Genomic DNA, 18,774 nt, shown 5'->3' on the forward strand with positions numbered 1-18,774 from the left:
GATTCCTTGTAGCAACGCATGCCTCCAGGTCTCGGTCCCGTCCGCTGGCGTCGTCGTTGCACATACCACGACGCACACGTAGTACTTTGTTTCAGATTAACAAGGAGGGACATGCAATCGTACAAAAGGTCGACTAGGCACACAAGATATGCGCGTGCTCGGTCGACTCGGTGACTTGAATCTCGAGGGATGGCTGCGTCGCGCCCGTAATGAACTGGGCCATGCCCTCGAACGCTTCGTTCGCATGCTCCGAGTTCTTGAGCACCATCGGGTACACATGGCAGAGCGACGGGTGGTAGATCTCGTGGACCGGCACCTTGGCACTCTTGGCCGAGTCGACCATGGCCGCGATCTCGTCGGCGAGGATTTCGCCGCCGCCATACACCACCTACAGCCACGCGTCATTGAAAGTAGAGAGAGATACGCGTTTACCATGATGGGGGCGAGGCCCTCCATCGACTGCAAGCCGGGCGACGCCTTCTCAATGTTGTCCTCCGTCACGTACGCCGCCCGGGCCGTGAGCGCGCCCGACCTACGCGCACTGCTGAGATCGTTTGCCTACGCTGTGCTCGTACTTGGCAATGTAGTCGGTCGTCTCGTTGCGCTCGTACGACGTGTGCGTCATCGTGAGGTCGACCCACGGCGAGAGGAGGATACCGCCCGCGGCTTGCGGCAGGCCGAGGCGCACGATGGCTTGCAAGAGCGACAGCGCGAGGTTGCCGCCGGCCGAGTCGCCCATGACGATGATGTTGGTGTAGTTTTGGGCCAGCAGCCATTCGTACGCCTACCGTCGTATTACGCATTCAGCGAATGCTACAAAAGGCCGTACCGCGAGCGCCTGGTGCTGCTGGTGCGGGAACTGCCGCTCGGGCGCAAGGTCGTACTCGAGGCTAAAGACGCGGGCCGCCACATCCTGCGTGTTGAGCGCAGCGATGAGCGGCTTGATGAGGTCGTTCGACTGCGTCGCGGCCGTGCCCGCAGCAAACGCGCCGCCGTGGATGTACAAGATGGTCGCGTGCGATTTCATGTGGTCGTGCATGACGGGCTGCCCGTACCAGAGCCCTACGCGTGGCAGAATGATGCAATGCGAGCGCACATGCGAAGTACCCTTGACGCGCGGCGTCGCGACAATGTGAAAGGGCCTGTGCGCATATATCGAGATGAGTGACAGGCCATGACATGGGCGATGTACTTGTAGAGCAGACGCTGGAGAACACCATAGAGGTTGAAGAGGCGGCGGAACACGGGGGATCTGCGTCGACGTGCAGAGGCGCATGATGTGGAAGAGCACAGCTTGGGCAAACGACTGCTGCGCATGCGCCCGTCGCTGGAAGTAGACGACGAACGGCGCGATCCAGCAGTCAAGGAGGAGCTTGGAAGTCGCCACGAGGTGCATCTCCACGTCGGATTCCAAAATGAAGCTCGACCTTCGAATTTTGTGGCCTTTCGAAACGCACTTTCTGGCTTCGATGGCCGAAGCTCACACTTGACGAGTAGTAGCCTGGCGCAGCTTCAACGTGCGGCACGTGACGCACGCGCGTCAGTGACCAGCTTGGGTCACACCGCGACGTGCGTGGCAGTATAATCATCGCGCCACGTAGCCGATACGTCGAACGAAGAAGCGCCACACGCACGTGCACCATGGCCGAGCGACGAGGGCTTGCCCTGAGCTGCGTGGTTGGACCATCATGGGATGGTACCGTAGGTGCGCCGATGGTTGAAGGCAATGGCGTGCCATGAAGGATGTATGAAGCTGGTCTTAAGCGGGATGTGCACGCGTAACGAACGAGAGAGAGAGCAGCGGTGAGAGTGGTATATGTGCAACGAGCGACTCGCTGCACCACTGGCCTCGGTCGCTGCCAGCGAGGCCTTGAACCCTCCAACGCCGGCAGTCCAATCAAGGTTGCGAGAGGTATATATATGTGTGGGATCGCGATCGTCTTGGCACGCGGAAGAAACGATGACGCGCCAAGCTCTATGGCATATCTCGATCAGCCAAACGAAATCGGTCGACTCTGTCGTACGGAGCACGACGGGCGGAGCGGCGTGCCCTTCTCCTTAGCCAATGCGCGCTGGTCGTTGAGCATCGCGCGCTTCCTCGAGAGCAGCACGATACGCACGACGCAGAATCGCTTCCTTCGCAGCTCCGTCGGCATGTCGTCTTCAGTCCGGCGGTCGCGGATGCTCTCCGAGACGAGCAGAATACTTTTTACCCGCGTGGGGCAACATTTACTTGCTCGCATGTACATCGCCAACGTCGTTAGCGAGAATGGCCACACGTGTCTTGAGCTGCCACGTCATTCTTGACGCCAACATCGTCGGCTTCGATCTGTGCCACGTGGCGGGCGACGTTTCTGCGATGCGAGGCTGCCACGTTTTATATTTATTTACTGTATGGTATATATACAACAAGCTATACCGAAAAAGCTGGGATTGGTGGCATCGTCCGCAATTTCCAGAACACTCGAGTCGCATGCGCGTGCTCCAGATCATGGCGATGGCCGTCGTGGCGGCGGCCGCCACCGCGCACCAGGTCGCCATCGTACCGTCAACTGAGTCATCGATGGCGCCGACGCAGACGTGCGAGCTGACCGTCGACGGTGTCTGCGCGCCCGCGCCGCCACTCTTTGAGCCCACGCGCGAGTGGCAGGAAATCCTGCCCAACCAAGCCATTCCTGGTGTACGCCGGCCATCATTCACATTGCATTGTATCTTATTCGAGATGGGTAGGGCCTCCACGTGCGCATCAATCTTGCGACGGGCAAGAAGGAAGCCAAGCTGCTCACCGACGATGACGATATTGATGCGACGCCAGCCAATGTGCCCACGCCCGAGGTTGCCACCAGCGAGCTTACTGTTGTCGCCAGCGAGCTCGTGGGTCAAGTGACGCCGTCTGACGTTGTCGCATCGCCCGAGACGAAGGAGGAGCACCGCATTAGTGACTCACTCTACAACGTGCTCGCGGGGCTGCCCGAGCCGCCAGTCCTCGACGGTATCAACATCCACGACGCGCATGCACACCTCTCCAAGGAAGCGTTTGCCGCGTACGTCGAGAAGCTCTGGAAGGCGCGTCAAGCCGAGCTCAAGGAGGCGTCCGAGGCGATTCGGAACGAAGCCAAGTACATGCAGACGCTCATCGATGCGCTCTTGGCGCCGACAACGCCAACCGACGACGTGCTCGACGCGCTCACCAAGCTCGAGTGGGAAGTCCAGGACCTCGACAAGGCCCGCGACTTCAACACGCTCGGCGGCCTCGTCGTGACGGTCCAGTTCCTCAACGCGACGGACCTCGCCGTGCGCGCGCAGGCAATGTGGGTCGTTGGCAGCGCGATCAAGCACTTTGAAGAAGCCCAGAATTGGGCACTCCAGGCCGGCGCGGTTCCGCACCTGTTGCAGTCGCTCGCCATGCCCATCTCGGACAAGGCGGTTGTCGCGATGCAGCGCAAGGCGCTCTACGCCCTCTCGGCGCTCCTCCAAAGTAACGCCAAGTGCCAAGCCGTGCTCCTCGCCCAAGATGGCGTCCGCATTCTCAACGCGCTCGCTGCCAACGCGAACGCACCGTTGCAGCTGCGGCTGAAGGCAGTGCTGGTGCTGCACCACCTCCTCGCCGAGCACGCAGCCGACCCGTCGCGGGCCGCCGACGTCCACGCGGCCGTGCATGCGACCGATGCCTACTGCGCGGCGACCGCAGCGCTGCTAACGGACCCGACGCTTACGCCGAAGCTCGGGCTTCAGGTGATGGAGGCGCTCGCGCAAGCGCTCATGTCGCCGCCGTCCAAGTGCACGGCCGCCCTCACGACGCCGGCCGTCGCTGCCCACGTCAAGGCGCTCGACACGGCGTGGCGCACAGACCCGTCGCTGGACGCGGACCTCCAGGAGGACGCGACGAACGTTGCCATCACGCTCCTCGACTACCTTCAAGCGCTCGCCGGATTGTAACGACGGAATGAAATTAAAATAATAATAGCTAGTGTACACGCAAATTGGCAACTCGGTCCCTAGTCGGTGTACTTGGACACGAGCTCCCAGACTTCAAAGTTGATCACGTCAAAGTCCGGTCGGTGGGCCAAGCACCTAACGCAGCAGCATCCGGTGAGCTCGACGCATCATCTGCGGCACTGTCATCGCACCGGTTCTCAAAAGTGAGGCTGTGGGCACTCGTGCCCCGCGAGAGGTCGCTGTTGACAGCCCATGCAAACCCGCCGCTACGTAGCCAACAATAAGTCGCGCAAGAAGAAGGTTGGTTGGATGTACCCGCCGCCCATGGCCATCATCGACTCGTTGCTGAACATGATCATGGCGTTCGTGCCCTTCCACGCAAAATGCTCAAAGGACGGGTAGCACGTGAAGAGGAAGCATTCGCCCGTGCCATAGTACGACGTCGACGGGGTCCACGGCATGGACGCAAAGGCGCCAAAGACGTCGCCGTCGCCCGTCTCGACGACCACGATCGTGGGCCGCTTGCCGCGCACGTTGCGATAGAGCGTTCCAAGGCTCGCGCCGTGCTGTGCGAGGCTACCGAACAGAGATCAGTGCAATGCCAAGACGTGACGCATCGCACCTGTAGGCAATCTTCCAGTCGTAGCCGCGGTGACGCGCCGGCAGGCATGCCTCGAGCTAGTATGGATGCCAATGGTGAGCAAGGCTGCAACGAGCCGGTGGAGGAGGATAGGACGCACATACCCTCGGAACCAGATACTTTGTGTAGCTTGGGTGCGACAGGATGTCGTGAGGAGTCGCGAGGAGCAGCTTGGGGAGCGAGGTTGGATCCACGAGATGGCACTTGCAGCACGGTACCGGCTCGTGCGCGGGCTCCTTGATCGTCGGGGAGACAGGCCGCTTCTCGTCGTCGTCGGTTGGGTCGTGCTGGTTGCTCGGCGGGTTCTTGTGCTCTGGGATCTTGTGCTCTGGGATCGCAATCATGGTCTGGCTCGAGCTCCTACCACGGCCACTCAGCATTTCAGTACTTGTTGCAGCATGCTACACACCGGCGCGACGCATCGTTGGGCAAAAAGTCGTGGAGCGCTTTGGACGGCAGGCTCTGGCTGCGCGCGCGAATGCGCTGGCGGATCTTGAGCACTTGGCCCTGGTAGATTGCGTGGCCGCCAAGAAGGTGGTTGGATTGGCGCAGGTCAAACTCACGCAGGCCGTGTCTATGCCAAAGCGCCAGCGATGAGCACCACCTTTGCGCATGCTCGTCGTCGTACTTGATGGCGATGCCCATGAGCGTGTCGCCTTCCTGGACCACGTACGTCGTCTTGGCCGGTGCCACGTGGCTCTCGTCGTCGTGGTGGTTGCTGTTGTTGTCGTCGTCGTGCGTCGGGTCCATGCTTCGGCCTTTCTCGAAATGAAACGTTGCAGCAGCGTCATCAAGATGGACAGCGCTTTTCTATCGTCGAATGGCGAAAATCGAAGTTTTCTGCAAATTGCACCAATCAGACGCAAGAACGTGCGGCGCCGTGTCGCAAAACGAGCCAGGATTGGTCAAATTTACAGTTGCTATTGATAGCGGAGCGCTCACCTGCGTTGGATCGGCGTCGGAAGCAGCGACGCGACCAAGCTCAAGTTGTACCTAGGTACAGCCGCCTCGAGAAAGATCCAGCGCTTTCATGCAGCCTCTCGGCGGCCGCTCATGGACGGTCGCCATCGTAAAGGAGGATGCGAAGAAGCGGATCGGATCTTCTCCACCCGCATCGGCATTGCGCGACAGGACGACGACGACGACGAGGAACCCACGTTCTTTTTCCCATGGACTTGGCGCGTTTTTCGCAGTTGGGCCCGTTTGAGATGCGCGGCCACTTCTCACGAGCTTCGTACCATGTACGAGTTAGTAGACGGCGACAGCAGACAGCACAATGGTGCACCGGCTTCGCGACCACCTCATGCCGTCTTCGCCATCCCTACGTCTCGGCGCTTCGGCGCTGGGGTACATATATTGTGTACCCTTGCGTCGGCGAGAGTCGCAACACACGTAGAGTCAAAGGTCCACCACCAAAATCAGTCCAGTGTCACGTACGACTAGTAAATTTCAATACGTCGACTCACTTAAACAACAAGGGGCGCAAGTCCATGCAGCCGTATTTATACAGGCTGGATAGCTAGGCAGGATTGGACCATGGACCCTGGATTCGAGACGCACGAATGACGGGGACGCGAGCTTCGAAACGCATCGATGACGGTGCGAACGACGCACGTCATCAACAGCGTTAACACCGAGGTTGACTGCACGCAAGCTCCGTGCCTAAACACGGCGAGCCGTTTGACGACGGCGACGTCGCCCGTGACCAGATCGACGACGAGAACAACCCCGGTCGTTCTACTTCAAGTGCGTCGGATTGGATTTCTTGAATTGTTTCTTGGATTCCTTGGATTTCTTGGATTTCTTGGATTTCTTAGATCTTTGAATTGCAATTCTACGGGTCGCGGACGTCTGGCGATCGACGGCTTTTGAGCCCGTGTATATGCGAGGCGTGGAGAGGCCAAGTGATTCCTTGGCAAAGAAGTGGCTCGGAAAGAGCTTTTGAGGGGTTAAGAGTTCATCCTTTGGCAACGTGCCGTAGCCAGTAGTACTGAAGATGGAGCTTGATGCAAAAGCCTGCGCGGGGCCAATAAGATATGTATCTGGATTGTCGTCCGTGGTTGTGTGGAAGGTGTCGTGGGATCGGTATCATTGATGGCCGACTCTCGGATGCACATGGACGGGTCCGGATACTGTGAAAGCTAATACGCAGCGAAGGTATCATATGTGACAGGATTTTCGGGATCGCGTTTGTGTGGTGTTCGTGCGCCTTTGATTCCCTCTGAGAACGCATACTTTATGGGCTTGTGCAGAACGCAATCAACGGCCGCAAAATCCGACCTTGGGACGGCCATTTCGAAGTTTCAGCGACAGGTGGCAGGATGAGCAGGTATGGCAGCAGCTACGGCGGCGGCGGCGACTTCAACAGGGGACGGGGAGGCGGCTATGGCGGCGGCGGTGGCGGCGGCATGGGCGGCCGCGGTGGCTACGGCCGTGACATGGGCCGACGAGCCGAGCCCGGCGTCGGTGGCGGCGCCGAGCACCTGGCGCGCATCCACGGCACAGAGGAAGACCGCGTCAACTGCCCGTTCTACTTCAAGATTGGCGCCTGCCGGCACGGTGACCGATGCTCGCGCCTCCACAACAAGCCCGTATTTAGCCAGACGATCCTGGTCAAGCACATGTACCAGAACCCGCTCTCGGTCATCATTGCTGCCAACGGCGACCCGTCGCAGTTGGACCAGAAGACCGTCGACGAAGACTTTGAAGATTTCTTCGAAGAAGTCTACGAAGAGCTGTGCAAGTTTGGCAAGGTCGACGAACTCAACGTGTGCGACAACCTTGGCGACCACCTTGTCGGCAACGTGTACGCCAAGTTTGACGACGAGGAGTGCGCTGCCGCGGCGCAGAAGGCGCTCTACGGTCGCTTCTACGGCGGCCGCCCGCTCATTTGCGAGTTTTCGCCCGTCACAGACTTTCGCGAAGCACGCTGTCGTCAATTTGACGAGGGCACGTGCAACCGCGGCGGCTACTGCAACTTTATGCACATCAAGATGGTGTCACATGCCATGATGATCGAGCTCGAGCGCCACTACAACGTAAAGAAGGACGACAACGAAGAGAAGGGCCGCAGCAGGAGCAAAAGCCGCAGTCGTAGCCGTCGGCGCCGAAGAAGTCGCAGCCGCAGTAGATCATCCAAGCGCCGTCGCAGTCCAGAACCGCACCGACGCGACTAGACCGGGCCAGTGGCTCCATCATGAGTCTGTCGCTCGACCATTCTCTTCCATCCTGCGCGCATTTCCTCACCTACGCATGGCCGGAGACATCGGCATCAAGCAGGGGAGCGATCGGCTCATACTATAAAATATAAAGTTAACAGGGCTTCCATCGACTCGTCGCCGTCGTGCAAGCCCCACGAGCACCGACGCCGCGTCGACGTCAACAGGGACAGGTCTACAGGCGCTGCCATTCTGCCGCAGTTCCTGGCTCGACTCCATCCTCGCCTTTCTAATCGCGCCCGAGACCGAGTGTTATGAAGCCTACGCGGCAGACATGGCGACGGGATGGAGCAGCTGATGGCAACGTAATGGTGTGGCTGCGTGGTTCCACATCCTGTATGCAAACCAGGCGCATAGTGGTGCGCGGGCTTAACTATAATAAATAAGATTTAATTTCGCAGCCATTCATTGGCCCGTTGCCCTTGAAGATTCGCTGTCGCGCCGTTTTCCCAAAGAAGATTGGGACAAAACTCGGTTTTGCACCCTTTGCGACAGAGGCTAAAAACACGCACCTCAAGGGATTCTTGATTCTTGTGGCGCGCAGTCGGCCACGGCTCGCACGGGCTCGGACAAGTTGTGCAGAAGACTGAAGTACACAGCATATCGCGTGCTTTCTCGTAAGCCTATCTATTGGTCTTTTCGCAGAAAGGATCCAAGCGAGAGCATTCGACAAGCACCGTCACGTGGTACTCGCGCTGTGGACGGGCATTTCAAGGACGATTCTCCAGCAATGACATACTATATATGGATGGATCTACTTCAGCTCCTCCAGTCGTAGTGAAACGAACCCTTCTCTTTATATATTATTTGGGAGCTTCGAAATGCATCTCTGAAATGATGCGTCCGAAAATGCTAAAATGAAGAGCAACTTCAACATTGAACACCAGCTCTTTGCAACACGACGCTGAACGCTTGCGCGCAGCGGCCCTGTATGGTAGCGCACCAAACGCTACGCCACTACTGCTTATCGTCGTCGTGATGGGTACCAACGAGACCGAGCAGCGCGTTGTATGCAAGCAGTTTGTCCCTGGAGCTCTTTCTGCCAGACAAGGACGCGCGAGAGGCCAAAGTTGGGTGTTTTCAAATGTGACGGCCCGAGGTAGCAAAGTAGCAAAAAAACGCCGGGACGTGTCCCACGAATCAAATTCCTCGACGTCCTTGGCTTATCATTTCACAACAAGCAACCAGCCATCATGGGCAAGAAGACGTCGACCAAGCATGCGCGCAACGGGTACGACTCGGACGACGGCAGCATGAGCCTTGGCGGCTCGGTCGCGTCCAGCGACACGGACCGCTCCATGGACGTCGACGAGAACGACGGCGAGCTCACGCAAGAGGAAGCGCTCCGCGCCCACATGGAAGAGCTCCTCGAGAAGCGGTACGAGCATGCAATCAAGCCATGGCATGGATGCGACGATATACATCATGTAGAACGACGACGCGTGTCTCGGCCTTGAAGAAGATTGAGGCGCTGCTCGCGCAATGCATTCCGCTCGAGATGCTCCAGGACAAGTACGCTGCCCGATCCATCGCGATACCAGAACTCACGCTGTGAACTAGCGTCGACACGCTCCAAACCAACGTCTTGTACATCTTGCGCCGCCCATCGCCGGTAGAAGGCGTCCTCGGCGCGCAAATCCTCGCGCTCATGGCGCTCATCCTTGGCGCCAACGAAGACGGCTACTACAGCCAGATCAAGGGGCCGTTGCACTTGCTCGTCAAGTCGGAGGCACAAGCCAGCGACGTGCGGGCCATGGTACATCCAACGCATTCTTGCCACATTGTATACTAATTGTGGATGCGGTAGGCCCTGCAAGCGCTTGGCACGATCTGCTTCATCTGCAGCAGCGACCAGGAAGACACCCACGCCGTCCTCTCGGCGTGCACCGCCTTCTTTGGCAACGCGTCAAACGCGCTGGCGGTCGCTGCTCTCGACACGTGGGGCTGCCTTGCATCGACGCTTCCGAGTGCGACATTGGTCGACGACTCGTTCCTCGCCCCGTACGCGTTTGATTATCGCATCCGCCTCTCACGCTTTGTCTAGGAACCTCGAGGTGTTTCTGCAGCTCCTTGAGCATGCGGATGTCGACGTGCGGTCGGCGGCCGGGGAGAACATTGCGCTCTTTTTCGAGGCGCTCGCGACGGCTCACGTCGAGTACGTGGACCGGGACGTGATCGCGGCCAAGCTCCTTCTCTTGAGCAAGGACTCGAGCAAGAAGACGAGCAAGCGCGACCGGAAGGAGCAGCGCACGGTCTTCCGCGACGTGTACAAGACGGTGGCCGACGACGTCTCGCCGTCTGTGACCTTTTCGTTCCAGAACGAAATGCTTCGCTTCCAGGACTGGTGCACGCTCAAGCAGTACAGTACGCTCAAAAAGTGGCTCCACGTCGGGTTCCAAGAGCACCTCAAGTACAACAACACGGTCCGCGGGCTCCTCGACCTCCCGCTTACGTCCGAAGAGCAGCCCCGCGTCGAGAAGCGGGACACGCTCTCCAAGAACTCGCACACGCGCAAGCACCAAAGCGCCGCGCTCAAGGACCAGCGGGCAGCGCGCATGAACCAGAAGAACCTCTTCCTCGCCGACTACTAGGCGCAGGATTCGTGTATCATCTATCTATTAAAGTAAGACGCTTTTGCATGCATGTCGTCCTGGCTACAGCCGCTTTTGAACGAGGTACGTGACGTCCGTCGCGGTACCAGAGAAGGTGGACGCAGCGTGCTCACGCCCGTCGCGGGTCTCCCAGCGCAATGGCGGCGGCAAGCGACGTGCAGGACCACCCTTGTCGGACAAACGGCGTCGCGTGGCCTCAAGAAGCAGCAAGACCACGAGCAGCATGAGCGCAATCGCGGTTGACGGCGCCACAAGGCTCGGCTCCATGAAGGGCGGGGCATCGTGCAGAGTCGAGTATGGTACGACCGGGAACGTCGCTAGCGACGCTGGCTCGAAGGAGCACGACCAGATCGCGCTTCGTATCGGCGGTCGCATCTCGAGCTCGCAGATGCCATGGCGCCGGACGACGCGGACGTAGTACGACGTCGCCTCCTCGCGGAGCGTCGGGAGATGGAGCAAGACCTCGAAGTACGGTGTCCCTTGGGCCTGCGTCGCCACGCGGTCATCCAGGACGCAGGAGCGTCCATCGTCCTTGCATGCGTAGACTATGGTCATCCTGCTTCGTCGGTCCATCATGGGTCCGCGCCCATGGACGAGGTGATGGGTCGTCGTCGTGTCGGTTGTCGACCACGCGCGCATCACGTCAAATCTTCTGTGGTCCCCTCGGCGCGTTCGATTGGTCCATTTAAATGGATTTTGGCCAATCCGATCGCATGATTTTAAACAAGAAGCCAGAATTTGCGCGCGCAAATGGCTGCCGTGGGACCCATGGGCCTCGCTCGCTCTCGAGTCCGTCGGCAGGTTTCTATCTATATAGAAACCATGCATCTCCCTCGCGCCTCAGAGAACGCTTCTGGCTCCCGACGCGTCGTCTTACGTCAGCAGGAGGAATGAAGATCACGGTCGAAGTCGCTGGCGATTTAACGCGTCTTTTTGGGCGATCCGCGATTGTATTAAAATGGCGACTGTTAAATTTTATAATGTACCAATTGTATGCCTCGGGGGAGCTATTCAAAGAGACAGGTCCGGGGCCGCGACAAGGGCGACGACAATACACGCTGATTGGCTGAAAAGATAGAAACGTCCTGTGCGATGCGATGTGATTGGTCGATTTTCAAAGGACAGTACCGAATTGGAAGAAGCGGGTTAAACGAAGAAGGGGGTTATCGTTTTTCACAACCAGTTCATTGCGATGACCACTGCGCCGACAATGGAAGGCAAGGCCAAGTCGCGCCGGGGCCGCGCGGCCGACGGCGCCGGGAAGGGCAACCTCACGGTCGAGCAGAAGCGGCGCATCTGCGAGAAGCACCGGACGACGCCCAAGATCACACAGAAGGACCTCTGCCGATGGGCCATGCTCGAGTTCCAGCTGGCGAAAGCGCCGACGCAGCCGACCATGAGCAACATCCTCAAGCACGAACACCTCTTCCGCGAGAGCGTTGGTGGCGCCGCCTTCGATACCTCGCGCAAGACGATCCGCCCGACCAAGTTTAACCATTTCGACCAAGCGCTCGCCAACTGGGTGCTCGAGCGCCACAACAAGGTCAACTTGACGGGCGATGCGATCAAGGAAAAGGGCCGTGAGCTTAGCACGCAGATGGGCCTCGAAGGCAAGCTCGCCTTCTCAAACGGCTGGCTCAGCTCATTCAAGCAGCGCCACGGCTTCAAGAAGCTGGGCATTCCCAAGTCGGTTGGCAGCACATCGATCGCGACCATGAACGCGCTCATGGACACGAGCCCGGCGGCGCTTATTCCGCAAGTGATGGACTTTAAGCTCCCGGACGACCTCACGTCGATGCACATCAAGGAGCTCACGCAGCATTACGCGCTGAAGGATATCTTTACGATGGACGAGACTGGGCTTTTCTTCCGCATCTCGCCGCACGCGTTTGCCGACCACGACAACCTCGAGGTGCACTTTGCGAACGAGTCAAAGCTCACGGTCGCGCTCACGTCGAACGCCGATGGCAGTGAGATGCTCGAGCCATTTATCATTGGCGAGGTCTTTCCGCCAAAGGACTGGCGGTCGCAGAGCGCGGAGAAGCTCGGGTTCAACTACTGCCACAACGCCAAGTCCAAGATGACCGTGCTCATCTTCCAGCAGTGGCTCCGCGACCTCAACGCGCGCATGCAGTTTGCGCAGCGCAGCATCCTCCTCCTCATTGACAATGCGCCGTCGCACATCTCGGTCGGTCTCGAGCTCTCGAACGTCCGCCTCATTGTGTTTCCGCACACGATGGGCACGAAGGCGCAGCCGATGCACTGCGGCATCACGACAGCGTTCAAGTGCCGGTACCGCATGAAGCACCTCGCGCATGCGATCGACCGCAACGAAGAGGGTGCGCCTGACATTTACCGCGTCACGCAGCTCCAAGCGATGCAGTGGATCTCGGAAGCGTGGCGTGAAGTGCCAAAGGACGTGGTCGTCAACTGCTGGCGCAAGGCCAACTTTGTCGCTGCGTACCATGGCGAGCCGGTCACGAACGTCGAGGTGCTCGAAAAGTCGACCGAAGACGACCTCTGGAGCATGCTCTACTGCCTCCAGCTCGGCGGCGTCATCAACATCAAGGAGCTCCTCAACTCGCGCGGCGAAAACGACGTGCACAAGCAGCTCAACGAAGAATTCTTTGACGAGCCGCGCGAGTGCATGGAAGAGTTCAAGGCACTCGACATGCCGACGGTCGCCAGCGTCACGGCCGAAGTCGCCGACGACGGCGGCGAGGCCATGCCGACGCTGCAAGAGCACCTCGACGCATTCCGCACGGTCATCCGATGCCTCGAGACGACGGCGATCGAGCAAGACGAGGCCCAGACGCTGGCCGAAGTGCTGCACTTTCTCAAGAAGAAGCAGCTCGGTCTGCGCCTCAGCCGCGCGTCGACGACCACGTTCACGTTATAAGTAGTTTTTGGCCACTCGGCTCGTGTGGGAGACGTAGTACATTCATATATGATGAAGCTCGAACCGACCGTCTTCGCTGCTGCGAGCGCGATGCATCATGCAAACGAAAAGTCGAGAAGGGTCGTGGAAGGCGAAGAGACCCCTGTTGTTGGAGTTTATGTCTTTTGGAAGCTACGACGGCGGCGGTGTCTCGGTGGCCGTCGAAGGGGCTTTCGACGATGGCTCGAGCGGTGGCGCGCCTCCGGCGACGATGACGAGGCTGCGGAGAAACCGGTAGCACAAGAGGCAGAGCACGCGAACACCGACGAGCCCGAGACAAGCGATGGCAGCGTAGACAGCCCAGACGTCGAGCATGACGACCTTGTGCCACGGCAGGAGCAAGTCGACGGTCGTCAAGTGGGCGTGGCCAAACTGCAATGTCGACTCGACGATCGTGAGCACCCGGTTGATGCCACCGGCCTCCTTGAGCGCCGCGCCAACGCGGACGGCCGCGGCCGCGTACGAGGCGTTCTGGATGAGCTCGCGCGCCTTGTGATGGACTTCATCGGGCGTGAAATGCGACTTGTCGAGGACCAAGCCCGCCCCCGCGTCGACGACCCGGGCCGCCACGTCGGGCTGGTCCACCACGAACGGAAGGCAGAGCACGGGCTTCCCAAACACGAGCGCTTCTTGCGCCGAGACCATGCCGCAGTGCGAAATGACTACACGTGCCGTCACATCCCTCTCTCTTCATAGCACACCAATCGCAAGGCGTACCGAGCTTGACGGCAGGGTGCGCGAGGACCTTGAGATGGGGAAACCCGGACCCAAGCACTTTGATGCGGAACGACGGTGGCAAATGCGATGGCAGCACGTGACGCTGGTCGTTCGGCAGCGTCCAGAGCACGTTGAACGTCGCGCCATCCTTGGAGAGGCCTTGCACGATCGCATTGGCTTGCCACGGATCAATGTACGAGAGGCTGCCAAAGCTGATGTAGATGACGTCGTCGGCGGCCATCCACTGGCTCACGAGCGGCGGCAATGTCGACGCCGCGTTGTCGAGGCTCTCGAGCGGAAGCAGCGGTCCGACCATTTCGATGAGTGGCGAGAGCGGTCGGGCGTACTCGAGGCCAAATGCCGTGTTGACAAGGATGCGGGCGCCCTTGAAGATGTCGTGCTGCGACCGGAACGGCGCCAAGTCGAGCTCCCAGCGCGCCTTATTCACCTACAGGTCATCATCCGTTGCACCAACGCCGTTACGAAGCGAGCGCAACCTGCATAAAGGGCGGCGTGAGCGCAACCGAGAGGAGCCGCGGGAAGAGCAGGTTCATGCACCGGTTCCAGAGCGACATGTGGATCGAGAAGCCCGTGCCCCACGCGGGCACGTACGACGGCGTCCCGCCCATGTCGAAGAGAATCGACGGCGAGTTGACGAGGTACGGTAGCTGCAGCTTGTGCACGAGGTCGTGGCCGCCAATGGTCGCAATGTCGAGCACGACGAGGTCCGGGCGCGACGCCGAGACGATCGGATACAGCGCATCGTACATGGGCTGCGCGGTCGGGACGTAAATGTCGTTGAACATGTTGAGGATGCCCCGGAACGTGGACGCATCGCGCGTGATCGCTTGGAGCTTCTCGCGCAAGGCGTCGGCCGAAATCGGGAACGGGCCCGCGGAAATGAAGGTCGCGCCCGTGCGCTGGACCCATTCCTTCCCAGAGTCGTGCGTTGCAAAGCTCACGTTGTAGCCGCGGCGAACCATTTCGTCGGCGACGCGCAAGAGCGGCGTCGCGTGGCCACGGATCGCGAGCGAGATGAAGAGCACGTGCTTGTGCTTGACGTCGTCGAGAGGCGAGAAGACCGGGCTGCGCTCGAGGTCGCCGCCGTTCAGGTCAAAGGTGACGCCCGGCGGGATCGGCGCCGAGGCCATCGCGCAGGCCAGCGCGGCTAAGCACGCCAGAAGCAGCGACAGCGCCATGCTTGTAGTCTCGGAAGCGTTGGTATTGCACAAACCGTCGCTTCTGATTGGATGAAATGAGTGCCATTTTCGGATTGGTCGACACGGCCATCCACGATCCGAGACAAGCCATCGTGCCACGTGCCAAGTCGAAGGACGGGGAAGCTTGCTCGTTTGCGGCAGCCGTCGCAAAGGATGACAATAGGATGTTTTCTGTCATGCTGTATCTGCTGCCCACCATAACGAGGGCGACAGTGACGTACGCGCAGAGCTCTTGACGCTCCGTCTTGGAGACAATCGTGAATCGCGCAGTCGCATCACAGTCGTCGAATCGGTTGAGCACCAATGTGTCTTCAACGTTGTGGACGTACTCAGACCAGTGACCTTATGGTTCAAGGGCTCCTCTTGCGAGTGGGGAGCGATATCGATATCGTTCCCATCCACCGATATACGTTTTGCTAAAACTCTACACGAACGTGCGGTCTTAATTTAAGAAGTACTATTTCTAGCTCAAGCTGTTATCCGTGGATGTACGCACTGGTCCATGGGCAGTGGAGCGAGCAAGACGTCGTCGGTGATTGCAGCGCCGGCCAACATCAAATCTCGCAGCACGCCGCGGCTTCTCTCGATCAACCTCAGCGAAGACCGCGTTCAGCGGCCCAATAGCGCGTCGCTCCAGAGCCCCAAAGCGTCGCTTCAGAGCCCCAAGACGTCCAGTTGCAGTCTGAGTGGCGCCAAGTCGCCAAGTCGTCCCAAATCCCACATCACTGGACGTCCAACTCACTCTGTCTGCAGGACAAGAAGGACATTGGGGACGACGAGTATGCCGATGAAGAGTTCGAATCCGACACATCGGGTCGTGTCAATGGTTGGTAGCCTCCAACCCCTCATGCTGGCGGTGTTGTAGAAGCCCCCGCGGCGTTTCCGTGGAAGCGTGGCGAGCTCCTTGGCACGGGCAGCTTTGGCTCGGTGCGCACTGGCTCCGAGATTGCTTCGACACTCACGATGCGGATTAGGTGTACTTGGCGCGGAACGAGTACTCGGGGGACCTCATGGCGGTCAAAGAGATCTCGTACGACGACGACTCGGCCGACGAGGTCATTGCGATCCAGCAAGAAGTGCTCGTCTTGCGCTGCTTGCACCACCCGAACATCGTCAAGTACATGGGGAGCGAGTACAACGAGGCCGCGCGCACGCTCTACATCTTTACCGTCTGTCCTCTTGGTCCGCTCGATGACGCATCTCTCGATGTCGCATTAGGAGTGGGTACCCGGCGGTAGCCTCGAAGACAACACCAAGACGTTCGGCTGCTCCGAGCCCGTGGCGCAAAAGTACATTTACCAAATCCTCCTCGGCATCGACTATTTGCACTCGAAAAACGTCGTGCATTACGACATCAAGGTAGAAGCGTATTTCTACGTGGTCGGGACAACACTATGGACATGCGTAGCCCAGTAACATTCTCATCGACCAGCACGGCGGCGTCAAGCTGGCTGATTTTGGTGCGTCTCGCTTGCTGAACGCGAGCTCGGTCGCCCAAGGCAAGTCGCTTCGGGGCACTCCCTACTACATGGCGCCCGAGGTCGTCAAACAAGCCGGCACGAGCGTCAAAGTCGACATTTGGAGCCTCGGGTGCTCGGTTGTCAAGATGCTCACGGGCGTGCCGCTTTGGAAAACCATGAAGTTTCAGAGCCAAATCGCGCTCTTCTTCCACATTGCCAACCTCACGGCGCCCCCGGAGCTGCCCGCGTCCATTTCGCCCGTCGCCAAGTCGTTCATTACAGCGTGCTTGCAGGTACACAACACTCCTTCCGTGTACTGGGATTGCATTCATTACGACAAGGTGTCGCCCGAGGCGCGTCCGTCGGCCGAAACGCTGCTCAAGCACCCGTTCATTCAGCAGCGACACTTTAGCCAAGCGCCGACCCACGCCATTTTGCACGTAGATCGATCCTGCAGCATTCGCACCGAGCAGAGCAGGAACCATATACTGGTGTTTAGGAGAATCTGCGGGGCCGCGCCACAACGGCCTGTACTACGTTCATGAGCCCGTCGCGACCGCAATGCAGCGGGGATGCACCGCCGCGTACTGCCGTTCCGCTCTTCCACCCGAGCCACAACTACGACGTCTTTGGTTTGCACGCAGACAAGCCGCCGTCCCACGACCAAAACAACATGCAACTAGGTAAACAAACTTCTGCGTTGATATTCGCCACTCGCCTTAAAACGTCTGCAATCGGATTGTAGGAGCGCATACGCACGAACCGAGTGCGAACAAGCCCAGGGAGAACGACGACGACGACGAAGAGGAAGATGAACGTGATGCCATGCCCATGGCCAAGTCGACGAGCGAGTCGGTCTTGCCGTCGCTGACACCGCCCAAGTCGACGAAGAAAAAGAAAAATTCGGCCCCGATCGTGCCCTCCATCGAGGCCACGGCGACGCACGCGCGGAGTACGTCGTTGGCGTCATCCAAAGACCTCGGCGCCAACGCGGGCAACCGACGCCACTCGCACGACATGGGTGCGGGTGCCGAGGTCGTGATGCCGCGCCTCGCTGCCAAGGACGACCACCACCCGCCGGTGGTATCGTCGCCGCCCAAGAAGAAGCTCTACGATGAGACGCCCATCTTGTCGGACGTCGCCAAGCGCGAGCGCGACACCGTCCTCGAGCGCGAGGTAGTAGCTCCAAGGTGCAACCACAATTGCCATGGATACATGTAGGCACAAAAACGCAAGCTCAAGGAAGAGCAAGCGCGGCAGTGGCGCGAAGAGCAGGAGGCGTACCGGCGGTCGCTTGCGCCGGGCTAATGGCCAACAACGGCAAACTCATCCAATAGTGTGTTGGACCAAGTGCACAGTGGGTCGCATGCGACGTCTTGGGTACGTGTGGGATGTGATGTTCATGGAGCGACCGTATCCTCCTTGCCATATCCGCCTTAACGACAGTGTCGACGACAACAGCAAAGCATCGTACGTGCCATTGGTCCCTGCGTCGGTACGAGTATGCTAGAAGCACGATCCTCGTCTAGTTAGTCGATGCATCATCGCTTTTAGTCGCCCGTTGTCTCGTCGGGAAAGGCGGTGCAATCAATTCATCCCCGGGGTTCTTTTTCGATCGGAGCTAAAAATAGACGGGCCAATCGTTTAAAATACAAGCTTGTACAGGATGTTTGTATGTATTTTTATTGACATAAAATGGCGGTCTGCGATTGGTCCGTATAGAAAACCCAAGAGGTTTTGGATCCGGCAGATTTTAACCACCAGTACGGGGTCAAAGACAAGGCGATCTTCACAGAGTCCAATTACTAGCATGGCGTCCAAGGTCACCGCGGGCCCGGCTGTGCTCATCGCCGTCCTCAGCGTCATCGGCCTCGCCGGCTTCGTCGCCTACGAGTACATGAAGGCGGCCGACGACGACGCCAAGAAGAAGACCAAGTCCCGCTCCATTACGATGACCAAGGCCGCGACGACGCCCAAGCTGCAGGCGACGTCGCCGCGCAAGGCGCAGTCGCCCATGGCGTCGCCCACGC

General features: G+C 59.2%; 9 protein-coding genes across 9 annotated transcripts; 5 read left to right on the forward strand and 4 right to left on the reverse strand.

Moving 5' to 3' along the window:
* Nucleotides 1–88: 88 nt before the first annotated feature.
* SPRG_07520 (hypothetical protein) lies at nucleotides 89–1,407 on the reverse strand. The gene is made up of 6 exons (XM_012346657.1): nucleotides 1,193–1,407; nucleotides 1,108–1,142; nucleotides 830–1,062; nucleotides 576–784; nucleotides 433–532; nucleotides 89–388 (listed from the first exon to the last, which is right to left on the reverse strand). The coding sequence occupies exons 1-6, from the start codon at nucleotides 1,315–1,317 to the stop codon at nucleotides 134–136; spliced, it is 957 nt and encodes a 318-aa protein (XP_012202047.1). The 5' UTR covers nucleotides 1,318–1,407; the 3' UTR covers nucleotides 89–133.
* A 1,015-nt stretch (nucleotides 1,408–2,422) lies between these two features.
* Nucleotides 2,423–3,988, forward strand: SPRG_07521 (hypothetical protein). Its single transcript, XM_012346658.1, has 2 exons — nucleotides 2,423–2,680; nucleotides 2,731–3,988. The coding sequence occupies exons 1-2, from the start codon at nucleotides 2,474–2,476 to the stop codon at nucleotides 3,937–3,939; spliced, it is 1,416 nt and encodes a 471-aa protein (XP_012202048.1). The 5' UTR covers nucleotides 2,423–2,473; the 3' UTR covers nucleotides 3,940–3,988.
* SPRG_07522 (hypothetical protein) lies at nucleotides 3,936–5,420 on the reverse strand. Its single transcript, XM_012346659.1, has 8 exons — nucleotides 5,208–5,420; nucleotides 4,989–5,153; nucleotides 4,798–4,939; nucleotides 4,684–4,749; nucleotides 4,562–4,617; nucleotides 4,255–4,515; nucleotides 4,131–4,205; nucleotides 3,936–4,074 (listed from the first exon to the last, which is right to left on the reverse strand). Exons 1-8 carry the CDS (start codon nucleotides 5,327–5,329, stop codon nucleotides 3,999–4,001), a joined length of 963 nt encoding a protein of 320 aa, XP_012202049.1. The 5' UTR covers nucleotides 5,330–5,420; the 3' UTR covers nucleotides 3,936–3,998.
* A 212-nt stretch (nucleotides 5,421–5,632) lies between these two features.
* Nucleotides 5,633–6,022, forward strand: SPRG_20409 (hypothetical protein; the record flags this gene model as incomplete). The annotated part of the gene is made up of 1 exon (XM_012346724.1): nucleotides 5,633–6,022. The coding sequence occupies one exon, from the start codon at nucleotides 5,633–5,635 to the stop codon at nucleotides 6,020–6,022; it is 390 nt and encodes a 129-aa protein (XP_012202114.1).
* An 878-nt stretch (nucleotides 6,023–6,900) lies between these two features.
* On the forward strand, nucleotides 6,901–7,709 carry SPRG_07523 (hypothetical protein; the record flags this gene model as incomplete). Its single annotated transcript, XM_012346660.1, has 2 exons — nucleotides 6,901–7,617; nucleotides 7,677–7,709. 2 exons carry the CDS (start codon nucleotides 6,901–6,903, stop codon nucleotides 7,707–7,709), a joined length of 750 nt encoding a protein of 249 aa, XP_012202050.1.
* Nucleotides 7,710–8,968: 1,259 nt separating this feature from the next.
* On the forward strand, nucleotides 8,969–10,441 carry SPRG_07524 (hypothetical protein). The gene is made up of 5 exons (XM_012346661.1): nucleotides 8,969–9,175; nucleotides 9,229–9,309; nucleotides 9,358–9,553; nucleotides 9,605–9,798; nucleotides 9,842–10,441. The coding sequence occupies exons 1-5, from the start codon at nucleotides 8,991–8,993 to the stop codon at nucleotides 10,386–10,388; spliced, it is 1,203 nt and encodes a 400-aa protein (XP_012202051.1). The 5' UTR covers nucleotides 8,969–8,990; the 3' UTR covers nucleotides 10,389–10,441.
* Nucleotides 10,442–10,451: 10 nt separating this feature from the next.
* On the reverse strand, nucleotides 10,452–11,052 carry SPRG_07525 (hypothetical protein; the record flags this gene model as incomplete). The annotated part of the gene is made up of 1 exon (XM_012346662.1): nucleotides 10,452–11,052. The coding sequence occupies exon 1, from the start codon at nucleotides 11,046–11,048 to the stop codon at nucleotides 10,452–10,454; it is 597 nt and encodes a 198-aa protein (XP_012202052.1). The 5' UTR covers nucleotides 11,049–11,052.
* A 2,427-nt stretch (nucleotides 11,053–13,479) lies between these two features.
* Nucleotides 13,480–15,331, reverse strand: SPRG_07526 (hypothetical protein; the record flags this gene model as incomplete). Its single annotated transcript, XM_012346663.1, has 3 exons — nucleotides 14,562–15,331; nucleotides 14,065–14,512; nucleotides 13,480–14,009 (listed from the first exon to the last, which is right to left on the reverse strand). Exons 1-3 carry the CDS (start codon nucleotides 15,261–15,263, stop codon nucleotides 13,480–13,482), a joined length of 1,680 nt encoding a protein of 559 aa, XP_012202053.1. The 5' UTR covers nucleotides 15,264–15,331.
* Nucleotides 15,332–15,755: 424 nt separating this feature from the next.
* Nucleotides 15,756–18,052, forward strand: SPRG_07527 (STE/STE11 protein kinase; the record flags this gene model as incomplete). The annotated part of the gene is made up of 10 exons (XM_012346664.1): nucleotides 15,756–15,958; nucleotides 15,982–16,098; nucleotides 16,150–16,211; nucleotides 16,259–16,453; nucleotides 16,503–16,643; nucleotides 16,693–17,037; nucleotides 17,086–17,184; nucleotides 17,244–17,427; nucleotides 17,490–17,920; nucleotides 17,966–18,052. The coding sequence occupies exons 1-10, from the start codon at nucleotides 15,787–15,789 to the stop codon at nucleotides 18,050–18,052; spliced, it is 1,833 nt and encodes a 610-aa protein (XP_012202054.1). The 5' UTR covers nucleotides 15,756–15,786.
* Nucleotides 18,053–18,774: the final 722 nt, after the last annotated feature.

This window comes from Saprolegnia parasitica (genome assembly GCF_000151545.1).
Source record: "Saprolegnia parasitica CBS 223.65 unplaced genomic scaffold supercont2.30, whole genome shotgun sequence".
Taxonomy (NCBI): Eukaryota; Oomycota; class Saprolegniomycetes; order Saprolegniales; family Saprolegniaceae; genus Saprolegnia; species Saprolegnia parasitica.